General features: G+C 49.6%; 1 protein-coding gene across 4 annotated transcripts in view; it reads right to left on the reverse strand.

The window, feature by feature from the left end:
* The window catches only part of Trappc9 (trafficking protein particle complex 9), a 479,996-nt gene that overhangs the window by 350,655 nt on the left and 101,642 nt on the right, over nucleotides 1-27,699 (reverse strand). For all 4 annotated transcript variants that reach the window (XM_037197522.1, XM_028885994.2, XM_037197521.1 and 1 more), the window contains 4 exons: nucleotides 26,180-26,265; nucleotides 23,592-23,718; nucleotides 20,046-20,178; nucleotides 15,197-15,360 (listed from right to left, as the gene is read on the reverse strand). In XM_037197522.1, the coding sequence (XP_037053417.1) occupies nucleotides 15,197-15,360; nucleotides 20,046-20,178; nucleotides 23,592-23,718; nucleotides 26,180-26,265 (510 nt within the window). The remainder of the gene's footprint in view (nucleotides 1-15,196; nucleotides 15,361-20,045; nucleotides 20,179-23,591; nucleotides 23,719-26,179; nucleotides 26,266-27,699) is intronic.

The raw sequence follows: 27,699 nt of genomic DNA on the forward strand, positions 1-27,699 counted from the left end.
GAAATGGACAACGGAAGGGAAGTCCTGGGCTATGAGAGCTCTGGCCAGCACATGTGCTCAGCCAGTATCTGCTGGCCTTCAGGATCCCCAGCTCTACCACTAGGAAGGTCTCCAGGAGCTACCACGTGATGTCAGCACCATCTGGGAGAGAAAGATGGCTAGAGAAGAAATGATTGGATGATTGAGAGGTTAAATATCTGGAAAGCCAGATATAGACAGCAAAGACTTCAACGCAAAGACCTGCATGGCCTCAGGAAGCTATGGCTACCAAAAAGATCCTCACAGGAATTCAGGGACACAACTAGAAAGTCACAATTAGAGAGAAGTAAGTAACCAAGCCCCAATAAAGCAAAAGAAGGAACAGGTTAAGAGAAGAAAGTGCATCAGATCAGGAGAGCCACAGAACCTCACAATGAAAACCAGAAAAGCTCAGCCGCAGATCTGCAGGGAAGCAGTAAGGCCGACTGAATTCTCAGCAAGGGACAGAACCCTGTGTCCAGAAACTTCCTTTGGCACTCAGTGCAAGCCCCTCAGCTCCGAGGACATGCAAGAGTGCCCCTGGGTGCACCCTGTCCTTTAGAGGGTCAGTCACACCATCAGAGCCAGCACGAGGACCTGGCTCCACACTGGGACAGATTTCAGCGCTATGGGCAGGGGAGGAACCGGAGAGAGCAAGACAGAGCCTGACCTGAGGTGAGACTGCCAGCTGCACACATCCGCCTTCCCACCTCTCAAGGGTGCTGAGGACTCTGGGCTTGGGCAACCAGGGTTCCCGGCAGCCTCCCTTCTGCTCCCTGGGGATGTCTCTGCTCAATCTTAGGCAGCCCTCCCAGGTCGCCTTGCTCACTGCTCCACATATATGTGCCCTGTGCTTCCTCAGAACCTCTGGTCAGCCGAGGGTCCTAAACACTTGAGCCTGCCCCCCAGACCTCAAGGCCCCTTTCATCCTACTATGGAGGCTCCACTGCCTAACTCACTGAATGTCACTTTCATTGGGGGTCAGCTTCCCTTTCTTATCCTGAATGCAGAAGGTTAGCACCCAGTAGGTGGTTTTTGGAAAATCCAGAAGGGAAGGCCAATGGGATGCTTAGCACCCGTGAATCTTAGGAATGCATTTGGTTTGGGAGGACGGCTGTTGTTCTACACCCAACTCCAGAATGGAAGAAAGGTCTTTCCTCCCTAGCCAGACACAGTGTCTGGCTCCTCTCAATGACCCAGGAACTCCAGTCTATGGAGCTAGGAGGACTTCCACTCAGAATGGCATGGGATAAGGGACGCCAAGCTACAGAAAACCAAGCTGCCCTGCTCTATAGGGGCCGAAAGCACGGGGAAACAAGAACATGGTAATTTCCTCACCCAGCACTGGCCCCAGTCAGCTAAGACACAAAGGTCCTGCAAAAGCCCCCCATCCCAGAGACCCATTCAGACCAACCTCTGAAACACAGGCACACAGCCAGCACCTTGGCTGCATCACCTCCTGGACACGGCATGATGGTCTCTGACCCCAGTGACCACTCGCTCCTCCTACCTCCATCATGCCTGGCACCCTCCACTCATCCTGCTCCACCTGCTTTCTCAAACTGGGAATTCCTGAGGCTCCTTTCCTGTACTGCTTGCTCCCTTCCACATCATCCCCTGAACTCTCTCAGCTCCCCGTGATCTTCTCATCCACCAAGCAGTCAACGGGCAGAGGCAGGGTCAGTCAGCCCTTGCCTTTGTCTCTTGCCACCTGGAGAGGGGATACTATGCGACCTAGAGACACTTGCTCAGACAAAAAAAAAAAATGCCCAAGTCCATGCCCAGGCTGTGATGGGGTACCCTAGGAAGAGTCACCAAGTTTCTGCATGTCTCAGTTTACTCCTCTAGAACAGAGGCTGTCATGCAGAATCAACTTGTTGATAGAAGTCAAATGCTTGGCCAGATCCTGGCTTCAGGCCAACACCCAGCCAGTGCCGGGTATCTCTCCCACTCACTGAACCCCATTCTGCTTCTGCCTAGCTGTGTGGCCCTTGCACCCCTCCCCCAGAGCTGTGCAAGAATGAGATAATCCATGCTGGCTATCTGACACCATGCCTGGCGTTCCACAAGTACACAGTAGTGTTAGCTGTCATCAGTGCCCCTCCCTATTCAATGACTAAGACCTGGCACCCAGGAGGCACTCAGCAAGATGGGGCATGGAACCTACACATGTACGCCAAGACATCACTTTAGAATTATAATGAACAAATGGGGAAAGGCTATGTAGAAAAAGCCGAATCAAGTAGAAGGTACAATGCGGCTCCAATCTCATAAAAATATTCACAAGAAGAAAGAGGAGGAGAAGGAGGAGGAGGAGGAGGAGGAGGAGGAGGAGGAGGAGGAGGAGGAGGAGGAGGAAAAGGAGGTGGGCACTGGAGAGGTGGCTCAGCAGTTAAGAGCACTGGCTGCTCTTCCAAAGGGCCTGGGTTCGATACCCAGCACTTACACAGTAGCTTTCAATGTCTGCAACTCCAGTTCCAGGGGATCTGATGCCCACATCTGGCTTCTGTAGGCACCAAACACATATGTGGTACACATATATGCATACAAGCAAAACACTCACATACATAAAAGTAATTTTTTAAGAAAAGGAGAGGACCTGCATGAGACTGACCTAGGCACTCTGCATATATGTTAGAGTTGTGTAGCTTGGTCCTCTTATGGGATTCTTAACAGCGGGAACAGGGGCTGTCTCTGACTCATTTACTGAGTTGCCTTGACCAGTCTTAATACACGGGGAGGTGCTTAGTCTTACTGCAACTTGTTGTGCCATGTTTTATTGATACTCATAGGAGAGCTGCCCTTTCCTGGATGGAGACAGAAGAGGAGGCGATGGGGGGAGGGGAAAGGGAGGGAGGGGGCCTGGGAGGGGAGGAGGGGGAGAGGCTGCAGCCGGGATGTAAAATAAATAGATGAATTAAAAAAAACTCATACCTATCTAACACTGGCTGTCTCTGAGTCATAGGATCATGGGTAATCTTTAGTTGCTTTGTATTTTTTTTAATTCACTACAATAAGCCTGTGTCACAGTTTCTATATACAAACAGACATATGCATAAAACCATGGTCCCTCCCTTCCCCAGTCCCTCCAATGCACTCCAACGGCCCTGGGAAGCCAGCATGCACATCCTCCTACAGGGCTGTCCACAGCGAAGACGCCAGTGTCCTGATGTGAGCTGAGGGACTGGATGGCTGTGTCCCAGGCATGTGTGTCGCCATCTGTGTCCCCACACCTGACTGTGACGGCTGAATAAACTCACAAATGGTAGATTTACTCTGTGGAAGCCAAGCAAGGGGCAGGTGCTCAGATTCCTAAACAGAACTGTACCTGGCTAAAAAAAAAAAAAAAAAAAAAAAAAAAAACCTAGTGCAAGCCTCTCAGGTAAGCTATGCCTCCCCTTCCCACGACCTGTGCGGGCATAGTGTAGCAGGGCCTGGGATTACAGGATAATGGTTCTTGTCACCACCTATGGAGAACTGTCTTGTACACATGAGAACTGCCCTGTCCCAATGAAGTATAAGGAAACTCAAGCAGCAGCTTTCGAGAGGCACAGAGGCACTGGCGAGGATCGGCTAAGACACAACACCCAGGGAGCTGAGCACGGAACACAGTTGTTTGAGTGTTTCCCTGGTATGCATGGCCCCGGGTTCAATCTCCATTATCACGGGAACCAGGCGTGGTGGGGAATTGCCTGTAATCCTAGTGCGTGATCAAAAAAAACAGCAGAAGCAGAAGTTTGAGATCATCCTTGCCTACAAAGCAACTTCAAGGCCAGCCTGGGCTACATGATACCCTGCCAGAGAGGGAGGGAGGAAGGGAGGGAGGGAGAGAGGGAGGGAGGGAGGGAGGGAGGGAGGGAGGGAGGGAGGGAGGGAGGGAGGGAGAGAGAGAGAGAGAGAGAGAGAGAGAGAGAGAGAGAGAGAAAGAAAGAAAGAAAGAAAGAAAGAAAGAAAGAAAGAAAGAAAGAAAGAAAGAAAGAAAGAAAGAAAGAAAGAGACAAGAAGAAAAATCAGAGCAATATCGCACAAGAACAATGCCCTTTCCACTATCCTCCAGCCTCTCTCCTGAGATATGAACTAACCAGCATTTGAACTGAAGCCCGGAGAATTCCCCAGGAAAACCTCATGGGAGGTATACAATACCTCGAGAAAAGAAAGTGAGAACAAAATTCAATACTCAATCAAGCGTGTGAGCTCTGGGGTCACAGGCCTGAACTTGAACTCCCCACATTGGCACTCTCGGCTCCTTGAATGAGCACAGCCACACATCCTCTGTCACTCCCAAGAGTGAGTAAAGGCACCAGTGTTCAATTTTGTGAGATTAAATGGGGCTATGTTACATCTCAGCACAGCAACCTAGCACATGGGAATCGATGGGGTGGGAGACCCAGAAGCTGCTCCAGCCGCTGCACCCATCCCATCCGGCCAGTGCGCTGTAAGGAAGACGTGGTCTCTGCTCTAGGAAGGATAAGGGTCTGGTGGGAGGGCAGGGTGGGACAAGAGCAGAGTGGTTTCCAAAAATGGGCCAGGCGAGAAGCCAGGTTCCTCTCGGCACAAAGCTCTCTGAAGAAACTTTGCCTCGGCTGCACACCAAACAGGTTCGATAACTGTCTGCTGAATTAATCAACTACCTAGAAATAAAACTCACTAGCCTCTCAGAGGCCCAGATTTGCATGAGAGAACCAGCTCTCTCATGGGGCAGAGGGATTACCTCAAAAGATTACAAATACAGCATTCTTCTTGCCTGACTGGGAGGCTTTTTGTAGGTGGCTTTCAGGTCTTAAAAGGGTTTAAATGAACTCTGAAGGTCCCCCAGGCTTCCACCCCCTGGCTGGGCGCTGTCTTTGAGGCCACAGCCTATGCAAGCTGGTAAAGAGGAAGCAGAGGGGAGACAGACAGTGAAAGCCAGGGACTGCATCCGTTGCTGCCACAGAGAGCTCGGCCAGGTGGGCACATCCATGAAAAGGAGGCCATAGACCATGTCACCAAATCCACACAGTTCCTGTCTGGATAGGTCCCCACCAACCTTCATACTTTCGGCAACCGAAGTGAGGAGAGCCAGACTCCACTCCCACAAGCTGCCCTGCATCTACTCTTCCACGCCCCCTTGTTGAGCCCCACACCAGACCTGTGAAATCATGCCCGCTTCAGTCTTAAGAGGTGGGCTTGTTTCCTCTTTTCAGTTTCCTGGCAGAAGGTACAACACACCAAGCACCCAACCCACCTGGTGGAAATGGAACATAAAAAAACAAAACAAAACAAAACCTCTCCAACCCTGACTTCTGCTCTCCCTGTCTCGTCTCCTTCCAATCCGCACCCTCAATGAGCCAAGCGCACCGACTCCCACCGTGCTGTGGGCAAGGCATGTCACCCTGTCTAGAGATCAGCTAAGATTGCGGACTTCTCCAGCGTGACCCCTAGAATTTGCCATTAAAATGCCAAACTAGACACAGAGACACCGCCATCCTGCCCGGGTGCCAGTGGGCGCCGAGCTGAATGGCTTTTAGTCACTGGGGAGTTTTGACATCTTCTCAGCAAGCACAGCTGCGGGGCCCATTCTCGGCGGCCAGTCACACGGAGGTAATACAACTCAGGGTGTGCAGCCAGAACTCGGTGAACACATGCCTGACTCCCACGCTGAACCGCGCGCTCCGGAGGACAGGACCCATGCATTATTCATGTGCTGGCACAGCAACTGCATATAAATGTAATAAATGTCTGACTATGGAAGAACACAAAGACAAGGTGAGTGTTGTTGACTGGTGTAAGCGGCCGGGCGTGGTGGGAGCGGCATGGCCAAGCCTTCTAGAAGAGGCAGGAAAGGCTGCCAGCAAGCGACAATGGACACTGTGCCCAGGGATGAAGGTCAGAGCTGGGGGGCGGGGGGAATCACAGAAGGTTATCAGGGGTCAGCAAGGTTCTAGGCACGTGGATGTGTGTTCGCAGATGGGGCACAGAGACAGGTGAAGGCCTGGATCAGACTCTCACATGGGGGCTCCCCTCCCCCAGTGCCCAGCATGGGTCAAGATGGGGAGATGCTGCTGGGCACAGGCTTGTGGAGGAGTTGGATAAAAAGAGGAAGAGTTGGTGACCAGAGAGCAGACAGGAACCTAGCAGAGCCAGGAAAGGCAAGAGTATAATCCCGCTGTGGCTTTTCTCCTGCCCTCTGTTTCTGTGGGCATGCTGCCCCTGCTCACAGCCCAGTCTCCTGCCACACTCAGAGCCCCCTGGGGATCCTGACTGCTGCCATCCTGCTCCCTAAAGCACAATGCCTGAAATACAGTGGATACCAGAAAAAAAAAAAAAAAAAAAAAAAAAAAAAACTGTTTGTAAGAAAGGAAGCTACAGATGAAACCCACTGGAGGAAAAAAAAAATCCTAGCTACAAAAAGTAAAAGGGTAAGCCAGGTACAATGGGTCACACCTATGGCCCCAGCATCTGGGGATCTGAGAGCAGGAGGGTTGCCACAAGTTTGAGGCTAGCCTGGGCTACATTGCGAGCCCAAGGCCAGTCTGGGTAACAGAATAAAACTCTGTCTCAAAAAAAAAAAAAAAAAAAAAAAAAAAAAAAAACCACTAAACTAAAAAGAATAAATAATAAATAATAAATATAAAAAGAGGAAGGTATTGAAGTATAGCATAGGGTGAGAGCACTTGCCTAGCATACACAAGGTCCCGAGTTCAACACCTAGCACCACAAAAAAAAGAAAAAAAAACAGTAAAGAATAAGAAAGAGAGAAGAACAGAGAGAGATGTAGCTCAGAGCGAGAATGCATGCTTAGCATGGTCAAGGCCGTGAGTTTGATCCTTAGCGGTATAACGCAACAACTGAATGCTAGGCTAAGAAACTGAGTCAGGGCAAAGAACCACAATGCTCCGGCTGGTGGCTAGCCAGGTGACATTCCACAAGACAACAGTGACAGAGGGGACCGTAGCAACAGCAGCCTGTGGGACGCACTCCTGTGTTCCCCGGTGCTTGAGAGGGCCAGGGCTGTGCGGGGCTAGGACTGTGCCCAGTGCCTCCTACGCGTCACCACAAGAAGAAGAGGGGCACGGGACCACGCCAGGCATGGGCAGGGACTGTCACCAAAGCCAGGGACTTCGTCCCAGTGAACCAGCCCCTGAGCGGCAAGGCCACTTGCCCGTCAGGCTGAAATGCTCACCTTGGGGGCCTCCTGCTGGCTCACACTACGTCACAGGAGGCTGCTCTCAGCGACTCATCTACCTGCTGAGAAGCAAACTCCTCCTCCTCACGCCCCAAGACACTCTGCTCTCTGACGACACACAAAGCGGAAACCAGTCTTCCGCACGATCGGTTTTTCAACCTCACCCTGCAAGGCCATAATGTTAAAAACAGTAATTATATAAAAATAGCATAACAACTTCAGAAGCAGGCTGGGCCCCAAAGACAGGAAATCAGCAGGGTGAGTGACGTCCGTTGTGGCAGCTCCAGGCAGCTCGTTACCGGACCCCTGGGTCCGTGAGCTGCTCTGGCCCCGGGTTCCATGTGGACAGAACACGGGAGAGCGGGGGCTGCCCGCTCAACTCCCTGCCGAGGCTGTAACTCTCGTTCCCCTGCAACTGTTTCAAGGCTCCGTGTGGCTTTACACGCCTAGAAGAGGAAGATTTCAATTTCACTCTTGCAGAAATGCAATTTCTAAGGGCAAGGAAAAAAAGAGCTGAAGCCATAAACCTGTACAGCTACCCATCTTCTTCAAGGGTGGCACACCCACTCCGTCTCATTTGAAGTCAGCTAGATAAGCCCTTTGCTAGGGTTACCAGGCCTGGCAGACCAAGGACGCAGAACTATCTGCTGACTTCGCCCATTCTGAGCCTGCCAAGGCAGTGGTCGCTGCCTGCCTGAGAGGCGCCGGGCAAGGCTCTGGCTACTCCTGAGGCATGGGCATCTGCTCTGGAAGCGTGAGGAGGCGGAGCACCCAGAGGAGAGCACTCAGCTGCCTTGTCTAATGCGGCTCAAGCAGTTAAGGTGACAGTGACTAGGAGCAACCGTAGGATCCCACGTGCTCTCACAGGATCACCTGGGGGAGACTGGAGCATCACCAGCCACCCAGGCCCCCACGCAGCCCAAGGCCAATAAATAACCAAGACGCACCAAAAGCCCCACGTGCAGGCAGCCCTGCCCTTCCTTCCCAAGCATGCGGCTTACTTCAAACGGTGTCTGAGTGTACTGCTGACTAATTACTAAGTTCTGAGGTTTGAAGGGTGACGCATTCAAATACTAAGCCAATTCATGGGTTAGGGTACAGCTGATTTCCTTCTGGTGCCAAATCATGAGAGTATTTCTAAGACACAGCGAAGAGGTAAGTCCGAGTGTGAAGGAGACCCTGCGGCTACAGCAACAGAGAATCTGGCTTCAAGCTTCGGAAGTGGGCCTTCCTGTGTTTATCTCTTCCTAGAACCACTGGCTGCAGACTGGAACGACTAAAAGGATTTTCCAGAACCCAACAGGGTGGTCTGCATCTAAGAATAACACCAGATAGAAATCAATAACCCAGCCCGTCTCCCCTGATTCTCTTTACTGTACTGTCCGAAACGATGGTCACTGCCCCAGTGCTCGGGTCTCCTTTAGTGCCATCAATGAAGCTGGTGATTTCGCACTGAGAATCGAAATGGACACCACTATAGAAAAACCTTCACCATCGGAGAAGTTTCTAATTTCAGGAACACGACGCTACCCATGGGAGGAGAAAGCAAGGGACACAGAGCATCTCACCCGCCAAAGCCGTAACACAGAGGCCTCACTCTCTGTTCAGACATTCAACTCTCTGCACGCAACATGCAGGTGAAGTTGTCAGCGTGACAGGAGACACGGGTGTGATCTCTGTATTTTTAGAAAGCAATTTGTTGTACGTAATTTCTTTCAGGAAGGACAATTTCTACACTCGTGTAGGTAGGTGCCGTTATACTTGTTAACTAAAGAATGTCAGTGTTCAGCTGGCGGGCCTGACAGAGCGGTCCAAGTTCAGTGATGGGAGCGTGGAAGGAAGGATCCAGTTCTGCCTTTCCTGGAAGTGGTGTTAACACTGATGATGAACCAAAATCAACACATCTGAGCTTCAAAAACCAGGAAAGGGTGATATTAAGCACAAGCACATTTGGCATAATGAACTGATCACTTCATTAACTTCTTTTGACCATACAAAATATTACTTACAGGAAACCTGGCTACCTTCATAACTATGATTAAAAGCATCAGATGTGATGTCAGAAGATGGCGTGTGGGCAATATAGATGTCTCTGACAAGGTATTTCTCAAAACTCATAAATTTCTTTAATGTTAAAAGTATTGCAGAATCAGTCTGTTGGGTTTAAATTTGGGCCAATCAAGATTCTAGGTGATAAACATGGACCATCTTTGAATTTAAATTAAATTCTGTTTTTTTGTCTATCTTAATAACTATTTCCAAATTATAAAAATATGCTGCTGGACACAATGACCTCTGATACACTAACTAAATGTTTAATCTTTGCATCATAGAGTAAATATATTAAAATAATGTTGAGCATTAACAGATATTTTCACGTTCTTGACTTGTTTAGTGTGCTTAAGCAACTACATGGGAACTAAAAACTACTTTTAAATAATTCATTATAAAACTTGGCAATAAAAAAATAGACCAGCCGGGTGGCGGTGGCGCACGCCTTTAATCCCAGCACTCAGGAGGCAGAGCCAGGCGGATCTCTGTGAGTTCAAGGCCAGCCTGGTCTACAGAGCGAGATCCAGGATAGGCAACAAAACTACACAGAGAAACCCTGTCTTGAAAAAACAATCAATCAATCAATCAATCAATCAATCAATCAATTCAGAGAGTGAAGGAACTGGGCTAGGGATGGCTCTATGAAGAAAACACTTGCCACAAAGCATGTGGACCTGAGTCCAATTTTCCAGAACCCATGTAAGGCTGGGCATAGTGGCATGTGGACATATAATCTTGGTGCTGCTATGGAGAAGTGAGAAGCAGACACAGGAGGATCCATGGATGCTCACAGGCCGGCTAGCACTGTGGGCACGTCAGCAAGCAACACAAGAGAAGCTGTCTCAAACAAGGAGAGGACCATGAAACTTGAGGTTGTCCTCTAACCTGCACCCCTGTGCCCACGTGAACACACACCCGTGCACACATATACAATAAACACACACACATAAACTGAAAAGAAAAAGAATGGGAGCCGTAGACAGGTTCAGTGGTTAAGAGCACTTGTTGCTCTTGTAGAGGACTGGAGTTTCATTCCCAGCACTCACATCAGCTTGCTTACAACTGTCCATAAGTCCTGCTCCAGGGCATCTGATGCCCTCTTCTGACCTCCACAGGCACCAGCACAACACACAGGCACACCCACATACTTGCAGGTGTACACACACACACACACACACACACACACACACACATACACACACACACACACACACAATGAATCTGAAAACAAAACAAGGAAAAGAACGGCCTAGGGGCACGTATGTGTATCCATGTGCTCTGTGTTCACACTTGCTTTCTTGGTTTTGTTCTGCAGTTTGTGCTGCTGGGGATCAACCCCATGGAGCCACAAACCTGTCTACCTGTGCTTGTATACATGTATACTCTGAGCTTTCTTACAATGTCTGTGGGAAAACGAATACATGTTTCCTGAGCTTGCCTTCATTCCACTGAACTCTGTGGTACTTTAAGATGGGAGTTTACACCTTTCACAACATAGAAAGATTCTGTAACAAGGAAGTTGAGATTTTAAGGGTACATACACCCTATGGGGCAAGATACCCATGTCTTCAAACAGTATAGATACGCTACATCTGCATCGTAGGAACCTGTGAACAAGGACCCTCAACCCATCAAAGCCCCAAAGACAGTCTAGGCCCAGGAAGGGTCTCACTGGACCTCAGTACACACCCGAGAAGCAAAAGGCCTCTTTCAAGGGGCTTGTGACGAGCATCTCACAGGTCAGGAGAGCCCAGAGTATGGAAAGAGGGCGAATGACTGCAGGCAATGGGTTCCTCTAGGAGATGGGGGGACGCGGGCAAAAGTGGTGGCTGTCAAGGACGCTGCCGGTTACCTTCTGGTCCTGCAGGCAGGCTCCTGCAAGTGCCCAGGCTCCAGGTGTGCGAGCACGCTCCGCAAAGACAAAGGGTATGCAGATGTGACTTAAGCAAACCGGAGTGCAAGGGAAGGAAGCTCCCTAGGGCCTGCCTCCTGAGGGCTTCCAGGGTCCTGTCAGCGTGCCTCACAGTTCACAGGACAGCCCACCCCATGTGCCCACACTTACTGTCACTGCGCCCCAGCTCTTCTGTCCTGAAGCTGCAGCAGAAAAAAGCCCAATTCACCACCCCTCCCTGGAGATGTCTATGGAGGCTGCGAATGTGAGATGTGCCGCTCGCCTGCTACTGGGAGATCGGGGAACCTGCTACTGGGAGATCGGGGAACGGAATGGCGATTGCTACTGTTGAGGTAGAAAACAAAGCTAACTCAGAACAAAGAAAACAGCATGGGAACCCAGAGACGTCCCCAGTTGGACGTTAAAGAAGCAGGGCGCACTGGACTTCCCATAAAGACAACGCGTGTGCAGAAAAAGGGGGCTCCTTTAACAGGCATGGCTGAGTCTCAGGCCCCAGCACGGAACCAGTGCTCCCAGCTGAGGCCAGTTCCTCGTCTCCTCACGTCAGGCGGGTCATCTGTTGATGCTAACAGCTTTTCTCCACTGCAGAATGCAAGCCGCCAAGCCGCCAAGCCGCCGCAGGGATTATTTCCTCTGTATATTTTGAAAGCAGATGGCCTGTTTTCGCTAATTTAATTCTACATGTAAATGTACCGCTGCTTGGGACAGTAATAAAAAAATGAATGATGGCTTTAATCTTTCAGTTGTAACTGCGCTGCTTCGGAAATGGCTACATGATGCCTGGCATTACACGTCTGCACGTCTTCCTCCCTGGAGGCCAGCAGAGCTGAGAGCAGGGCCTTGAAAAGCATCCGCATATAGACGGAATCCCGAAAGGAAACCCACTGTGTCGTGGCTTTAAAAATTGAAAGTCAGGTGCCGGAGACGGGGCGCAGCAGTTAAGAACACCGGCTGCTCTTACAGGGGACCTGGGTTCAGTTTCCAGCACCCATACATACGCTCACGAGCATCTCTGATTCCAGTTTCAGGAGATACAACATCCTCTTCTGGACTCCATGGGTACCAGGCAAACACGCGGTACACAGACATACATTCAAGGAAAACACTCACACGTGTAAAATAAAAACTAAAAATCTTTAAAATTAAAAACAGTTTGAATCTTGCTTCTCATCCTGCTTTCTTCCCCCTGAATCTGTGGCTTCAGATAGGTGGCTGTCCTCTGTTACTTTCAGAGTTCCTGCCTATGAAGTACAAGCAGTGAGGTTCCCTGCTTGAGAAACAGAAGAGACCAGGTTAGGCATGTGCAAGGCATGATGGGTAACCCAATGTGACAAGTATGGTTGCCTCTGAGAAGGGGTCACTGGGAAGGAACCTGAGGGAGCTTCCTCAGAAGGTGGAAATGTCCCGCACTAGAGTACAGTTGGAACTCTGGTACCCTTGGTAAGGGTTTGAACATCGCGGCGTGTTGTTCAGAAGGTAAACATGTCACGTATACACGGTTAACACAAAGAAACTAGACTTGCACTGATGTGTGCCAAAGCACTTGGAGGTAAAACGAACTGCCATCTGCAATCTTAAACAGCATTGGAGAGATGGATGGACAGACAGGAAGTGTAAGAGACACAGAATGAGGCAACAGAGGAAAGTGCCAACTGTGGAGAAAAGATGACTGGGATGCACGGGCTGGCTACAATGACATCCTTCATTTCTTCCACACTTGGGAATCCTTTTCTAACAAGAGTGAGGATTGGGGGGGGGGCTGCCAGAACACTCTAGTCAGAAGAATTCAAAGGCGTCAGAATGTGGAGGCCTAGCGGGGCCTGGCAGGGTCAGAGAGAAGCCACACCTGAGCAGAGGCGGTGCTGAGGGGCTTCGGGCCACCAAGGCCTCCAGGACGGAAGAAGGGCCTGAGAGAGCAGAGGCTATAGCTTGACCAGAGCACTGCTGGGTGCATAGCCCAAGGGACCACATGAAGCAAAGGGCTTCAGAGTGGCCCCCCACATTTATCATATCCTCTCAACAGGCAGACAAGATGCTGTCACTACCTTTTTATTTAAATATGAAAATGGCATTCCACTGCAGCCCTTCTGTCCTGCACACCTACGATGTGCCAGGCCCTAACAATAAAAAAAGCTAGTCACGGTTTTTGAGACACTCACTGCCCACTGGAGACAGAGAGTCAACAGAGAGTACTCTTGGGACGACAGAAAAAGACCCAACACCCAGGGATTGGGAAGGTTTTCAGAGGCGTGCTGACTGGGCTGGGAGCCCAAAAGTGAACTGATTGAGCAGAGAAGGTAGACGAGGAATAGACAGGACAGCTGGCTGGGTCACAGCTTCAAGGGTTAAGTGTGATGTCCATGACATGCAATTGTGGGATGGTTTGTTTGTAGTTTGTTTTTTGATTGTTTTTGAGACAGGGTGTCACTATGTAGCTCTGGCTGTAGTGGAACTCATTCTGCAGACCAACTTGGCCTCAAACTCACAGAGATCCACCTGCCTCTGCCTCCCAGGTGCTGGGATTAAAGGCATGCACCACCATGCCCCAGACTGGAATTGTGTTCTTAATGACAGCCAACATTTTCTTTTAAGGGAGAGACACACAAGGGCTGTGCTACAGAAAGAACGCGGGATCAGAGTGAACAACAGGCATATGAGTATCACTTGGATTTATTTTTAAGAAAGGAAAAAAATATTTTCCAGTTTCTAAATTAGGAAGGCAAGATAGGTTACAGGAGAGGGGGAAAAGTTTCACCATAGAAGACTATTCCTGAAGACATCACATACCTGGGTCATAGAACATAGAGAAATCTAGCTTCATCTCTGCTGGCTAGCTTTCATGCTGAAGGGTGTTGTACACATCATCAGAGGAGAAAAGTCATCACCAATCTTCCCCAGGAATAAACCTTCTAGGCTACAATAATAATGGGTCTAATAAGACATGCTCACCAGTGCAAAAGTGGTATAAATGTCATGGAGGCAACCAAACACTTTATGATTGGATTTAAGACCCATTCCACAAGATGAAACCCATATCTTGGCATCACTGTCAGGGCCAAGAACCTGTGACTAGAGAGGGCACAGGCCCTGGAGGGGAACCTAATACTGTTATTCTGCTAAATGGACAGAGTATTAAACTGACTCCTAAGACTAACTGTTACACTTACAGATTAACTCTCTCAATCCTCAACAGAGAAGCTGTTTCTTAAAGCAGATGGTGATTAACACAGAGACTCACAACTGGACAAGGTTGAGAATAAGAGACTTAGGGGTACTGAACCCTAAACAGGACATCTACCTCACACCCCCTTCTCCAAAAGCTCAGAGACCATCATCAGGGAAGAGAAGGTGGATAGGTTCTAAGAAGCAGAGGTAGCAGAGGACTACAAGAAAACTGTTCTCTGGACATAGCAGGCTAGCAAGCACATCTGAATTCACAGTGATTGTAACAGCATGCTCGAGACCTATGAAAGGCCAAGCCAAACGAAACCCCAGCATGGAGAGGGGAGGTGGACAGGAAGTCCCGCTCCTAGCTGGGGAGCTATTGGTAACTGATAGCTGCTAGAAGAAGGGAGCCCATGTTTTTTTAAGAGTATCTGTTGCTCTTTGTAGACTGACCATGCTACAGATGATGGCCACACATCCAAGAGTATATGACAGCATAGATTGGACGTAATGAGCTTTTTACCCAAAAAAAAAAAAAAAAAAAAGACACAAAATTAGATGGGTACGAAGGTGGGGGTGGATCTAGGAAGAGTTGGGGGTGAATATAATAGAAATACACTGCATAAAATAAAGTTAATAAAAATGCTATTTTTAAAAGTTTTGTCATATAGACTACAGTTTTCTGTCACTCAGCAACATTAACGAATTCCTTCAAGCATCCACCAAAGCCCATTACCAACTTACTTAAATTCCAGGTGAAGAACTTGGCGCTGAGGGACACTGTGAAGAGAGCCCACAGCCCTAGACTTCCCGGTGACTCGGCTGCACTCTGGGTAAGCCAGCATCGGCTCTCTGAGCACACGGACGGTCCCCAGGCCACCTACCCTTGGTGGTGAGAAGCTTGGAGGTGACTTCCAGCTGCTCCAGAGGCTCCAGTCCGATGTTCTCCAAGGTGATGACCAGCGGCTGAGTTTCTCCATTGTAAAGCTGGACCGACACGTTGGTCGATATTTCGTCGCCGGAAGAAGGCTGCAAGGAATGTGCAGACCTGAAACCACGGCAAATGACAGGGAGAAGAGTAAGAGAGAAAGAAGGGAAAACACGGGCCACGCGCTGAGACCAGTCGCACAGGAACACACTTGAGAAGCAGGCTAGACGCCCTGGCTGTGCCCACAGGGCCTGGTGCTCAGTTGTCACAGACACACACAACTGCGGGGGGACGGGGGGGGAGGGTTATGGAGTGGGGGAAGTCGCTGGCAAGCCGGGCTGCAGGCTCCGGGTGGTCTGACACGGCCTCCACTCTATGCTCACAAGGAGTGAGGCCAAGGTCAAGGGCATTTTTTACTGCTGACCATTCACTATCACACAGGTGGAGAGCACATGGTAGTAGTCAACAACTCTGAGCGAATTCCATGGCTCAGCCTCTCCTATGTTTACAACATATTACAGCCAAGCCCCACTTGAATAATTGCTTTTTAATGCAGTGAATCACCTCAGAAAAAAATAGATGTACACATTTTTTTAAAAAATAAACACGTTAACTGCGAGTCATTCCCATGGGAATCTCTCTCCCAGCCCCTACGAAGAAGAAGAAAGAAGGAGGATGAGTGGAAGGAAGGAAGGAAGTAAGGAAGGAAGGAAGGAAGGAAGGAAGGAAGGAAGGAAGGAAGGAAGGAAGGGGAGGAGGGAGGGAGGAGGGGGAAGGGGAGGGGGAGGAGGAGGAGGAGGAGGAGGAGGAGGAGGAGGAGGAGGAGGAGGAGAAGAAGAAGAAGAAGAAGAAGAAGAAGAAGAAGAAGAAGAAGAAGAAGAAGAAGAACCCACTCTATAAAGAATTCTCTCCTCTACTCGGTGCTCCTGGCTCCCTATGAACAGGCATTCCAGGTCTTCCCACTGGGAACACAGAGACACCAGAGAGTATCTATGTGCTTTATTAGAGCACCATGGGATGCTAAAACAAAAAGGTGAGGCAGATGCATCTCATGAAGCTATTACAAAATTAAAGAAAACTGAGGTTGCTCTTGAAATGGCTGGAGGGACAGCTGGAGTATCAAGTCCTTCCTTCCTTGTGTGACTGCAGATGTGAGCTTTGAGATGTCCAGACTGGTGGGCAGGTGACACAGGGTCTTTCCCCAGCAAGCTCCTCCTCCCTGGCAACAGCCCTTTGATTGGTTTCCCTTAGGACCGCCCCCTGCCCCCATCCTTCTCCTGGACTGGACACTGAGGGCCTCCAAGGTGGGGCAGGTCTACTTTCCTACTCCTCTATGTGGCTCTAAAGTGGTCAGGGGACAAGCCGAGGACTGTGTCACTTCTAGGTGGGTTGCCTCTGGGTTCCTGGGAACTACTAAGAACAGCAGGGACTGAGGCAAGGCCTCTGAGCTGCCGGCTGAAAGCAGCCACAGGGAAGGAGACAGAACACCTTTCCAGGGGCTGCATGTGCTCGGCTGAGGTGAGGTGTTCATCCTAATCACCACTAAACCAAAATCGATCTACCTGCCCCACTGAACCAAGTGTAACTAGCTATACACTGCCGTTCACCTGCTTTTTATCTCTGAGCAGTTTGGGAAACTTACAGAGTTGCACTACCTCCCCTGAGATCCCATCTTAAACATCGCCAGCATCCTAAAGAGAAGCCTTGGTGTAATTACATCAGACCAAACTCCACGCCCACCCCCGCTGCCACTGGCAGCCTCTCTCCACAGGCCTGCATGCCCCTTCCCAACAGTTCACAGAAGAGGAGTCACACACGATGGTCTCTCTCCCTCAGCATGGTGTTTCTGAGGTCCATGTATGGCAAAGCGGGTATCAGGAGCTGGTTCATTTTTACTGCTGGGAGAGCAGTGCTCCAGTGTCCACGTGTGTCTCCTTCTGTTCCTCATCAGCTGATGGACATGGGGGTCCCTGCCGCTATTTAACTACCAGGTACACGTTCTGGCAACAGCATACGATCACTCTCACCTTGGGTAGCTACCTAACAGAGGTATAGCTGGGTCACGAAAGTGATGTTTGATCTTTTGAAAGACTGCCCAACTGTCCTCCCAATGGGCACCCCACTTTACGTTCCCATCAGCAATGCACGAGGGCTCTAGATCCTGCAACCCCTTCCCGGCCTGGCTGCTGTTGCCTGTCTTCTGATCACAGCCACCCCAGTGGGTGTGAGCTACCACCTCAGGAGGAGGATGGCAGCCCCAAAGAGACTCATGGGCCCGAGTACTCTTCCAGGTGGCTTATTTGATGCTTGTGTATCTTTCGTGCTGTAAGAATTAATCACATCACTGACCAATTTTTGAATTCAGTCATTTGTCTTCTTTATACTGAGTTTTAAAAGTGCTTTATATGGATACAACTCTATCAGATATGCGCCGGGCAAATACTTTCTTCCAACCTGTGAGTTGTCTTTTAATTTTCCTAATGGCATCTTTGGAAGAACAACTGTCTTTTCACCGGGATGAGGTCCCAATTATCAAGGTTCCATCTTCTGGATCCTACCCTCAAGGTCAAGAGTCTGTCTTCTAAAAATGTGGGACTTCCGGCTCTTAAGAGTCAGATCTGTGGTCCCTTTGGAGTTAGCTTTTTCTGTCTTGCTTTATGTCCCCCATCACGCGACCCTCTCTCCCCCTCCACTCCCTCTAGAGCCAGCTGCCCGCCCACCCCACAGCCACAGCTGCTGCCTCCTCCCTGCCCGTCTTGTAGCTTCCGATGGTCGGGCTGGAAGGCTGCCCGTCATTCTTTCCCATTTGACAAGCACAGGGTCACATTCCCTGTCACAGCCCTGCCACCTAGAACACTGCTAGACAAGTGAAAAGGGTCCACCCAACAGCTGGGAAAGGCCTAAGACACATTTTACTATTATTATTATTTCCTGTTGGCTATTATTATTATTATTATTATTATTATTCACAGGAGCCACAAACAAGTGGCTGTGCAATCCTGAGAGGGGTGAGACGTACATTATTAAATCACTGAAAGTTACATTTTTTTGAGCCTGTGCTCTGGCCCAGCCTGAGAAGTGTCACTCCCGGCCCTGGGCAAAGGAGTTTCTTTTGCAGCAGATGAGATCATTACGGAAAGCCATGACAAGTAAAAACGCAGAGAACAACTCACTGTGGGTGGCCAGCCCCACTGGTTCCATCTACAGCACAACCCCTACACCAAGGGCTCAAAAAGATCTCGGAAGAAGGCGTGGAAAAAATTTGCAAGAGCTACAGGACCAAGATGTCTGCTGTGAGATTGTATCTACCAGGTAGGACAGGGGAGCTGACGCTCCTGAAACCTCAACAATGACACCAGCTAACCTACCAAAGTGGGGTAGGGGAAATCTCACTGGGCCCCATGACTAGATAAGGATAAGATAAACAATTGAAAGACTGCCAAGAGGGAGGATTAGTCTTCCCCGGGGATGAGCCCCCAACTGGTTATCCAATACTAAGTGACCAACGCTAAAAACAGATGCTTATAAACAACTCTAAATGGGCTCAGCAGATTGTATTTATATATTTATTCATATATATGAATATCAATTATATATATATATATATATATATATATATATATATATATCTCAATTAAAGAAAAAGAAGCCATGAATTTGGAGTGGGGGAATGAGATACAGAGGAGGGATTGGAGGGAGGGGAAGGGAAGAAATGATATACTAGTTTCACTTAAAATTTTAAATTACATTGTTTAAAGAATGTGTAATGCATAAAGAAAGTTTTTGTTACATACGTGGTTACAAAACAGAAAATACCACTATATATAATACAGTGTGTTCTAACTATCCATGGATGGGGAGCTCTTTGTACTATAAACAGGAGCCACCTCATAAAATCCAAGAATGTATTTTTTTAAAAAGAGGCTGGGCTAAGAACTGCAAGGCAAGACCACAAAGCCCTGACCAGCTACTCTAGCCTCCTAGGCTTACTCTTCTTTATGCTTCCCTAGAATGCTAAAAACAAATAAAAGAATAAAGCTTAATTTTTTTTTTAGAAGACCATTTTTCACAATCATAAGAATCCCCCACCCCACCACTGTGTGGGTATGTGTGAGTATGCATGTGCGTGCTTGTGGGGGGGGTGTGCGTGCGTGCGTGCGTGCGTGCATGCGTATGCGTGTGTGTGTGTGTGTGTGTGTGTGTGTGTGTGTGTGTGTGTGTGTGTGTGTGCATGTGCATGCATGCGTATGTGTAGGTATATGGAGGCCACAGGTCAATATCAGATGTCTTCCTCCATCTCTGTCCACTTTATTTATTTTGTTTGCTTTTGGCTTTTAAAGACAGGGCTCTTGGTGAATGTGCAGCCTGCCCTGTCAGCGAGGCTGGTGAGCCAGTGAACACCCAGGGTCCTCCTATCTCTGTCTGGTGCCACCCAGCCTGGCTTTTTACAGTGGTGCTGGGGGTCCAAACGCAGGCCCTCACGTTAATGCAGCACACACTTTACCCACGGAGCCACCTCTCCAGGCACCAGGAGTTTTTCTTAAAGCCCTGTTTGTGGGCGACTCTAATTCTAACCGCTAGTTGTCCCTGAGCTCTGATGAGAAAGCGGTCAACTGCATTCTGACATATTTTCAGAGAACATATTAACTCTCTGGTCCCTTCAAGATCCTTCCGCCATGTTTTCTGCCTTATCCAAGTCAGATGGACCCGAACCCTTTGCGCTATCTTTAAGAAATGTATGAGCAGAAAGCGTTCTAAGATCCACTCCCTCCAGTCACAGCCCCCTGTGCCCCCGGCCCCACTACCTGGGCAGCGATGTGCTGATCTGCAGTCTTGGCAAGGCAGGAATGACTTCCACGGTGGAGCCACTGGTTTTCACTCCTGGGAGGTTGTCTAGCAGACAGTCACTGAAGACCCCAAAGACTGTGGTGTGGTAACCTGCAACACAGGGAGGGGCGGTTTCGCAGCTCCTGGCAAGGCTTGGCCACGTAGGCCCCTAATAAGGTCACAAAGGCCATGAGAGCACCAGCCCCCCGCCAATCACCTATGCTCCCCTCCCCCTCCCCCCCCGTACCACTCCCTGTACCCCAAAGGCGTTGGCTGTTCCTGGACAGAATGAGGCTGACAACACCATCTGTGCCCTATTTCCCACAGCGGGCAGGTCCAGAGACAAAGGGCCCTCCGTAAAGAGCCCTCCCTGTACTCTCCCGGTCCTCAGTTCAGCAGTCACCAGCTCAGCTGTTTGCTAATACATCTTTCAGATTTAGCATCTCTATCATGATAGAGTTAATATTCCTTTCTGAGGCATAAAGTGACTTAATGAGCATTTGAAAAATACTTTAGAACCCTTCTGTTGAGAGGTGAAGGTTCACAAGCCAACTACTGTCGTTACAGCTGCTTGGTGACGCGGCCACTCGAGCGCGCATGTGCGGGGACCACGGTTGACGATCAGCACGTGGCCCGTGCAGAAAGAAAAGGCTGGTGAGCAAGATAAGCACTCGAAATTGCTTAATCAAAGTTTTAAAATGGCTTTTGAAATTTCAAAAGATGACGATTCTGTAAATAGTATTTGCTGTGTGACAAATTTAAACGATGGCCAGCGGCTAGAAGCCTAGATTGGCGACGTTCCTGTGCTACGTCGTCGCAGAGGGACAATGGAGTTATTCCCTAGGGAGGAGCTGTTCTCCTTCCCCGTCAGCACCACGCACAGTGTTGCTGGAGCAGCTCTAGGCATCTCTTCCCGGCCACTGCAGCCACATCCACTCCCTGGCACAGCCACACCCCTCGACACAGCAACCACACACACCCTGCCTGCCGCAGCAGCCCCCATATACCCTCCCTGAGCTTCTCCAAGTCTCCTTTCTATGGGGTTTATTTCCTTCCCGGGAGACCCCTCTGACACTAAGACCCTTATGCTTTCCTGTGTGTAAAACCTGATGGGATTCTGTCTATGAAGCACTGGTTACTTTATAATTCTTAGTTACAATCAGTCATTTTCCTTTGCTTAAGACATCACCGGTGCTTAAAACCATGGCCACGTAAACCATGTTTAGTGCCAGTCGGGATGATATAGGTTAACCCAGGCGGCTAAGGCTCACCGAAAGTAAGTGCTGATGCCAAAGACAGTCAAGGTCTGCTCCCAGGCTCTCACACTCACCGAGACACACTAGCTCCTGTCTTGTCCCTGGACCAGCCACTAGGGCCTAACTCTCACCTTCACAGCCACAGCTCCGCCTGCGTCCTTTCTGCCTGGGCTCTCTGAGGACAGACACCAGGTCTTTTAAGCCCTACCCTGTGGTCTGGTGGCTCTGAAGCCTGGCTGACCAGTTTCCTCTGTACAAACACGGCAGCTACCCTGATAGCCCCAGAAGATAGCGGATGAGCTTCAGGATGTTTGAGGCCCCTATGATGCCCATCTCCTTCCAGCCCCATCACTACCTGCCCCCACCCTAACTCCCTCCCTCTGACTACCTCTACTCTCCAGATATGCCAGATCTCAAACAGATACCCTTGGAGAAGCTATACTCTCTGCCTGGAGTCCCTGCCTATACATTGGTTCTGTTCTGCTTCCAATTGCCCGCTCCTGGTAGACCTTCAAAGATCAGGGTCACCTGCCAGGGCAGACCTTTGTTGTCCACCTCCCTCCTGGGTCCCAGCTTCTCCTAGTTCTCACACATCCATCTCCATCCATCTCGCTGAGATACATCTAACTGTCCAGCAAGCAACATCTTCCCCAGACAACACGTACGTACTGATGCTGCTGAGCTATGGTCAAAACTGCCAAGGCTAAGAGAGAAGGCACCCCTGGTGCCATGGAAAATAAGGTGTGCAGAGCCTCGTGGGGACACCGTGAGGGACACCGTGAGGGACCAAATCAGGATGGCAGGCTAAGGAAGAATGCCAGCCCTGAGAAACGGGTAGAGGCTCAGAAGCCCTCAAGGAGAAACCCATGTAAGGTCAGGTGACAGGTGTGCTGTGGGTACTGTCAGGAACTTCGAGACATTCAGGTGTAACCTTCTAAGAGAGGAGGCCAAGGATACTGGGTTGGGATGGCCCAGGGCTCAGGAATGTGCCTTGAAACAGGACAGGACAAAGGGTAAGGCCTCTGACCAACTGATGGGAGCTGATAAGGGCTTCGGTATGAAAGCTGGGCCTATCAGCAAGGAGGCTGAAAGACAGAAAAGACCGCTCCTCATGCTCTATGATAAACCCTACGAGACAGTTATGATCTGACAGACAGAAAACAGCCAAGCAGGTGGCAGAAGTAGCATCTCATAAAGTATTAACAGAGAGGTCTGGTAGCTGCTTAGAGCAAGTAGTCCACAAAGATGTGTCACTGGGACGGGAGCCTATAAGAAAAAAGCCACTTTAGGGAGGACAGGTGGGGGACCTGGGGCAACATGGTGTATATGAAAAGCTCACAGGACATCTGAGGAGATGGCAAGAAAGGGGGAGCAGAAGCATGCATGCAGGACTGAAGGCCGGAGACAGCCCCGAGGCTTCGTTGGGTTAAGAAGCAAGAAGAGGAAAGAGGGGAAAAAAGAAAGGAGGAGGTGAAGACTCAGGGGAGGGTCCAGGGAAACGGTCTGACAAGTCAAGGTGATTGCCATGCAGGCCTGGTGGCCTGAGTTCCATCCAGAGCACACATAAAGGCATGAGGCATATATACCGCCACCATACACATGCACACATCATGCAAACACACATAATATTTTTTAAAAGAAACTAAGAAGGGAGAGCCAGGGAAAGGAGAGGGCAGGAAAAAGGGGTAAGATAATGGAGGAAGGAAGCCAGGGAACAGAGAAACCCCGCAGGGCAAGGCTTCAGGAATACAGCCTGCAGAAACCAAGAGACTGAACGAGACCAAGGCTGACCTCTGTATAAGGGAGTCAGTTAGTAAAAGACTAAACAGCAGGCCCAGCTTCCGCCAGAACAGCACTGCTCCGGCCCCTGGTGACAGGCGTTGTGGTAAGTGTTAAGAGCTGGATGGAAACACTACAGAGGTGGAGGTGGAGTCTACACGGACACACAATGCTCTGGAAGGGGGTACAGCGGCACTTGAGGGGGTTTGATGGCAGTGAGAGAATCTGAGTCCGTGCTGTCCCAGAGGAGAATGACATGAATGCGGAAAGCCAGAGGGAAGCACGGGATGGGCCCTGCCCCCACAGGAGCACACAGGTACCCAGCCAGCCCCAGCACACCACACATCAAAACCAGGATTTTTTTTTTTTCACCATGTCACTTTGGAAATAAACGCTATATTCTCCTTATTGTTAAGCTGGTTAGGATCACGGGTCAGGCGACCAGCTCCAGGTGCCGTGATGCAGAAACCACCAAGGAACTGTCCTTACCATTCACAGTGATCGTCCCTGTAGTCTGTGGGACCCCAACCAGCGTCACTGGGTACAAACCGGATTCCGCAGGAAGGGAGAGTGCCGCAGGAAGAGACTCGAACTCCACTCCGCTGGTGAGGAGCCCCTGCGGGAAGTGAAGGAGCCCTGTGAGGAGGCCTGGCTCAGACCCATGCTGCACAGCCCCTTCCTAATGAGCTCTGTGGCATTCACTGCAGGAACTATGGGGATGAAAAGGCCAGCAGCTTTTGAAAACCCACAGAGCACTTCAAGGGAGGCTGGTGTGAGCTGGACCCCGAGAGTAGGGTGGCCAGCAAAAACTTCAGAGTAGAGTGGCCAGCAAAAACTCCAGCTGGGGTGAAGCCCTGTGTATCATTGTATGATTCCTTGCTTTGCTGTTTGGCCAAATGAGAATGTGGACCCAAAGAAAAAATAAATAGTTCTCTAAACACGAAAGAAAAACATACAGTGTGGAAATATCACAGAGGGTGATTTCACTCCAGGGCATCTCAGTGTAGGGATGTTTGTTCATCTCATTGTAGAGCAGGAACTGAGCTTGCCAGTGAACTACGTGAGTCCCCAGCCTCAAGAAGCTGCCCCTTGATGGGCCATAGTGCAGAGACATCAGTTCTCAGGGGGTTCTAGTCATCTATTCACAAAAGCAAAGTCATGATCAAGGCCACCCCTTGGGATCCTCACTGAATCCTGAATGAGCAAGTATGGTCAGCAAAGAGGTAAAGGCTGAAGAAAGCTGTAACAGCCCAGGCATTATTACAATCTAGACAAAAAAAAAAAAAAAAAAAAAAAACTGAAAGTAAAAAGGAGAAATACCATTAACAAAGATCATAAACATCTTGGCGTAAATTCACCACACACGTGTGCAAGACTTCACGGCAGCTACGGAACACAACCAGAGCAAAGAGGCCCTCCACGGGGGAAGAATTCCATGATTCTCCCAGATGCGATGGTTCTCCTCAGAGCAATGGTCAAAGCAGTAGGAACTTCTCTTAGATGCCCTGATCAGGAGGGAGTGTGCTGACCTGTGAGCCCACTGTTCCTTCACAGTGGAGGAGGGAAGAGTGGCGGCATCCAAGAGGAAGGCAGGGAGGGACCCTGGGGGACGTGTGTGCACCCTTGCACGCCCTTTCCCAACTCTGTCTACAGAGAACACCAGAGACAAAGGCACTCTGCTGGCAGTGGTTGCTCCTGCGATGTATATGTGGTGTGGATAGATGTCATGGACAAGAATAGAAGAAGAAAAGCCGCTCACATGGCTGTCGTCCCTAAGCAAAAAACATTGACACTTACCTCTGTTGAAGCTAACTAAAGCCAAATGGCAGTTGCTAACTAGGTGGTGGGTATACGTGAGTTTATGCCTAAATGTTTCATAATTAAGTTTTTTTTAAGTTTCTGACCACAAGTTGTGGGCTATCTATCTCCAAATGGAACTTTATAGTTAATTATAATCTTTTAGCCTTCCTAACATTTTTATAATAAGCACGTATTATTTTTAAATCAGATAAAAGTGAAAGCTACTTTTAAAGATTTGTTTTTTAAATAAACATGGGTATGGTACACATGCCTTTGATCCCAGCACTCAGGAGGCAGAGGTAGGTGGGGAGTGCTGTGAGTTCAAGGCCAGCCTGTTACATGGTGAGACTTTGTCTCAAAAGCCAAAAGAAAGACAAAAATGTATGGAGCAGTAGCTGCCCTCTGACATTGGCAATGGATTCTCAAGGAGGGCAGGGCAGATAGCTCAGCAGTTAACGAGTTCACCAAGCAAGAAAGAGGACCAGAGTTTGGATCCCCAGAACCCACATGGGTGTGAAGGCTGACCTTTAAGTCTCACACGGAGGAGAAGTGGAGCAAGCTGGCTAGTGAGACTTGTCACGTTGGCAAGCTCTAAGATTTTGGGGGAGAACCTGGCTCGAAAAATTAAGATGGACGAACAATCAGGGGAGATTCCCAACATCAGCTCAAGCCTCCACACACATGCACACATGTGCACACACACACACACCTGCACACACACGTACCTGAAAACATGCATATTGGCAGGAACACACACGAGGGGGAAAAGCCCTCAAGGAATGAATCCATGGAGTGGTGTGCACAGGGGCCTTGCTTGAGTCCCACGTGAAGACGCTATATAAGTCCCCTTCCCCTGACCACAGAAGTGGGTGGGCTGTTCTGAGGGGCGCGACCACAAAGGGAGTGACATCTTCTGCAGGTCTCTGAATCCGAACAGCAGGGTCACAGCCATGCAGTGTAAACATTTCTTTCTTACCCCATGGCCTGTACTAAACCTTGAACCCTGACCTCCAGACGACTATTTCAAATCTATATTTAATCAATTAAGGTCAGTGTGTGCATATATCAAAGGCTTGCTTGTACGATCACACGCTACTGAGCGCCAAGCCAAGACACAGGAATGACGAAGCATGGCCTCCACACACACAGGAAGCTCAGAGACCTTAGTAAACAGATGTAAAATCAGACATACATCAGAGAATATCTATGTCCAACATTAAGCAAAAAGGTGTTTTCAATGACAGTAGGTTTTCAGCCAAATGACTGGTGGCACATACCATGTTTTCCACACGGAGCTCAAACGGCATTGGGTTGTACACCATCAGCTGAACTTCACACACATCTCCTTGAACCCACTGGAAATCTACAAAACACACACAGAAGATCTCCAGGGTGAGTCGGTACCACTGCTATGTTAGTTGGTTCATGTGTCCAGCAGAGCCACGGGCCATACACTTGCCCTGGCACGAGCAGTTCATGTGATGGACTGCTGTGATGGTTATTGGTGGTACCCTAAGCAGGTATAGGGGCCCCTTGCAAGAGCATGAGTTCTCTATGTCCCCTAAAACCTGGTCAGACATACTCCTGATTTATTGCAACAACCCAAAGGTGCTCTCTAAATGACAGTACTTACCTGCCACACCTAACACCATGTACACAACCAGCCCGGGGAGAGGGGGATGGTCTCTAAGTGGTCATAACTCAGGCCTGCATCCCATAGCACCACATACACACAACTGCCCCCAAAGGTCTCTGAATGACTATCACTGAGATACATTCTCTTACTTGATCCAGAACAACCCTGAGTCAATTTCTAAAGGTCCCACTCCACAGAGGGCATGACCGGAGCCCAGGGTGGTGCAATCGGGACCTGAGGTCACACAGTAGGAAGTTAGAACTGCAGGACCAGGCTACAGTCGCAGCCAAGGTGGCCCCTGACAGCCCTGGCTCATCCAGGCCATTACTCTGTCTCTGGGGCAGCTGCTGACCTTAGCACGAGGGCCTCACAAGGCCATGAAGTCCTTGTTGCAAATGACATGGAGACCCAGGAAGGCGTGGTGGCCCTCATCTGAAATACCAGCACTCGAGGGTGCTGGAACAGGAGCATCCAGAGTGGAAGCCAGAAGACCCTGTCTCAAAGCAAACAAACCAGGAGACTGCACCCTACCCTGCCCAGCCCAGCTGCGGCCATCCTGCCTCTTCGCTTGGCTCTTCCAGCAGCTTGGGCTGCGCTTTGTGGGCATCACCTGGAACACTGGTAAGCTTTTTTTTTTTTTCCCCTGAAGAACCCGCTAGGAAAAGTATCACCCCATTTGTTTCGATAAAAATGTCAGAGGGGAGTTAAGGAAGCCGGGGTGGATTTCTCCTCTCTGGGGGTGGGAGTGCTGGGTCAGATGAAAATGTGGGACCATTTACCGGGGGAGGAGTAAGGAGCTGGCGACAGCCACAGAGCATTAAGCAAGCATGTTGACTCTTAGCGCAGGGCACAGCACTACTGGCAGTCCAGGTCGCGCATCCTAGCAGCCAGTCCAGCTGCACAGCCCCTGCTTCACGGATAAGGAGGTGATGAAGCTACTTTTCGTGCAAATAGTCTGCCTTTGCCGAAGACACCAAGGCAAACACTGTCTAGCCGGCAGGCTTGTCCAAATCATATGTGGCCCGACCCGACGTCATAAACTGACTTAAAATGTGAGGAAATTGGCTTTTTTTGTTTGTTTGGTTTGGTTTTGAGTGGGGAACTCAACCGGGAGGTTCTCAAGTGGGAACTTTGGGGATGACGATGTTGTGTGAGAGTGTG

Source organism: Peromyscus leucopus, chromosome 20 (genome assembly GCF_004664715.2).
Source record: "Peromyscus leucopus breed LL Stock chromosome 20, UCI_PerLeu_2.1, whole genome shotgun sequence".
Lineage (NCBI taxonomy): Eukaryota > Metazoa > Chordata > Mammalia > Rodentia > Cricetidae > Peromyscus > Peromyscus leucopus.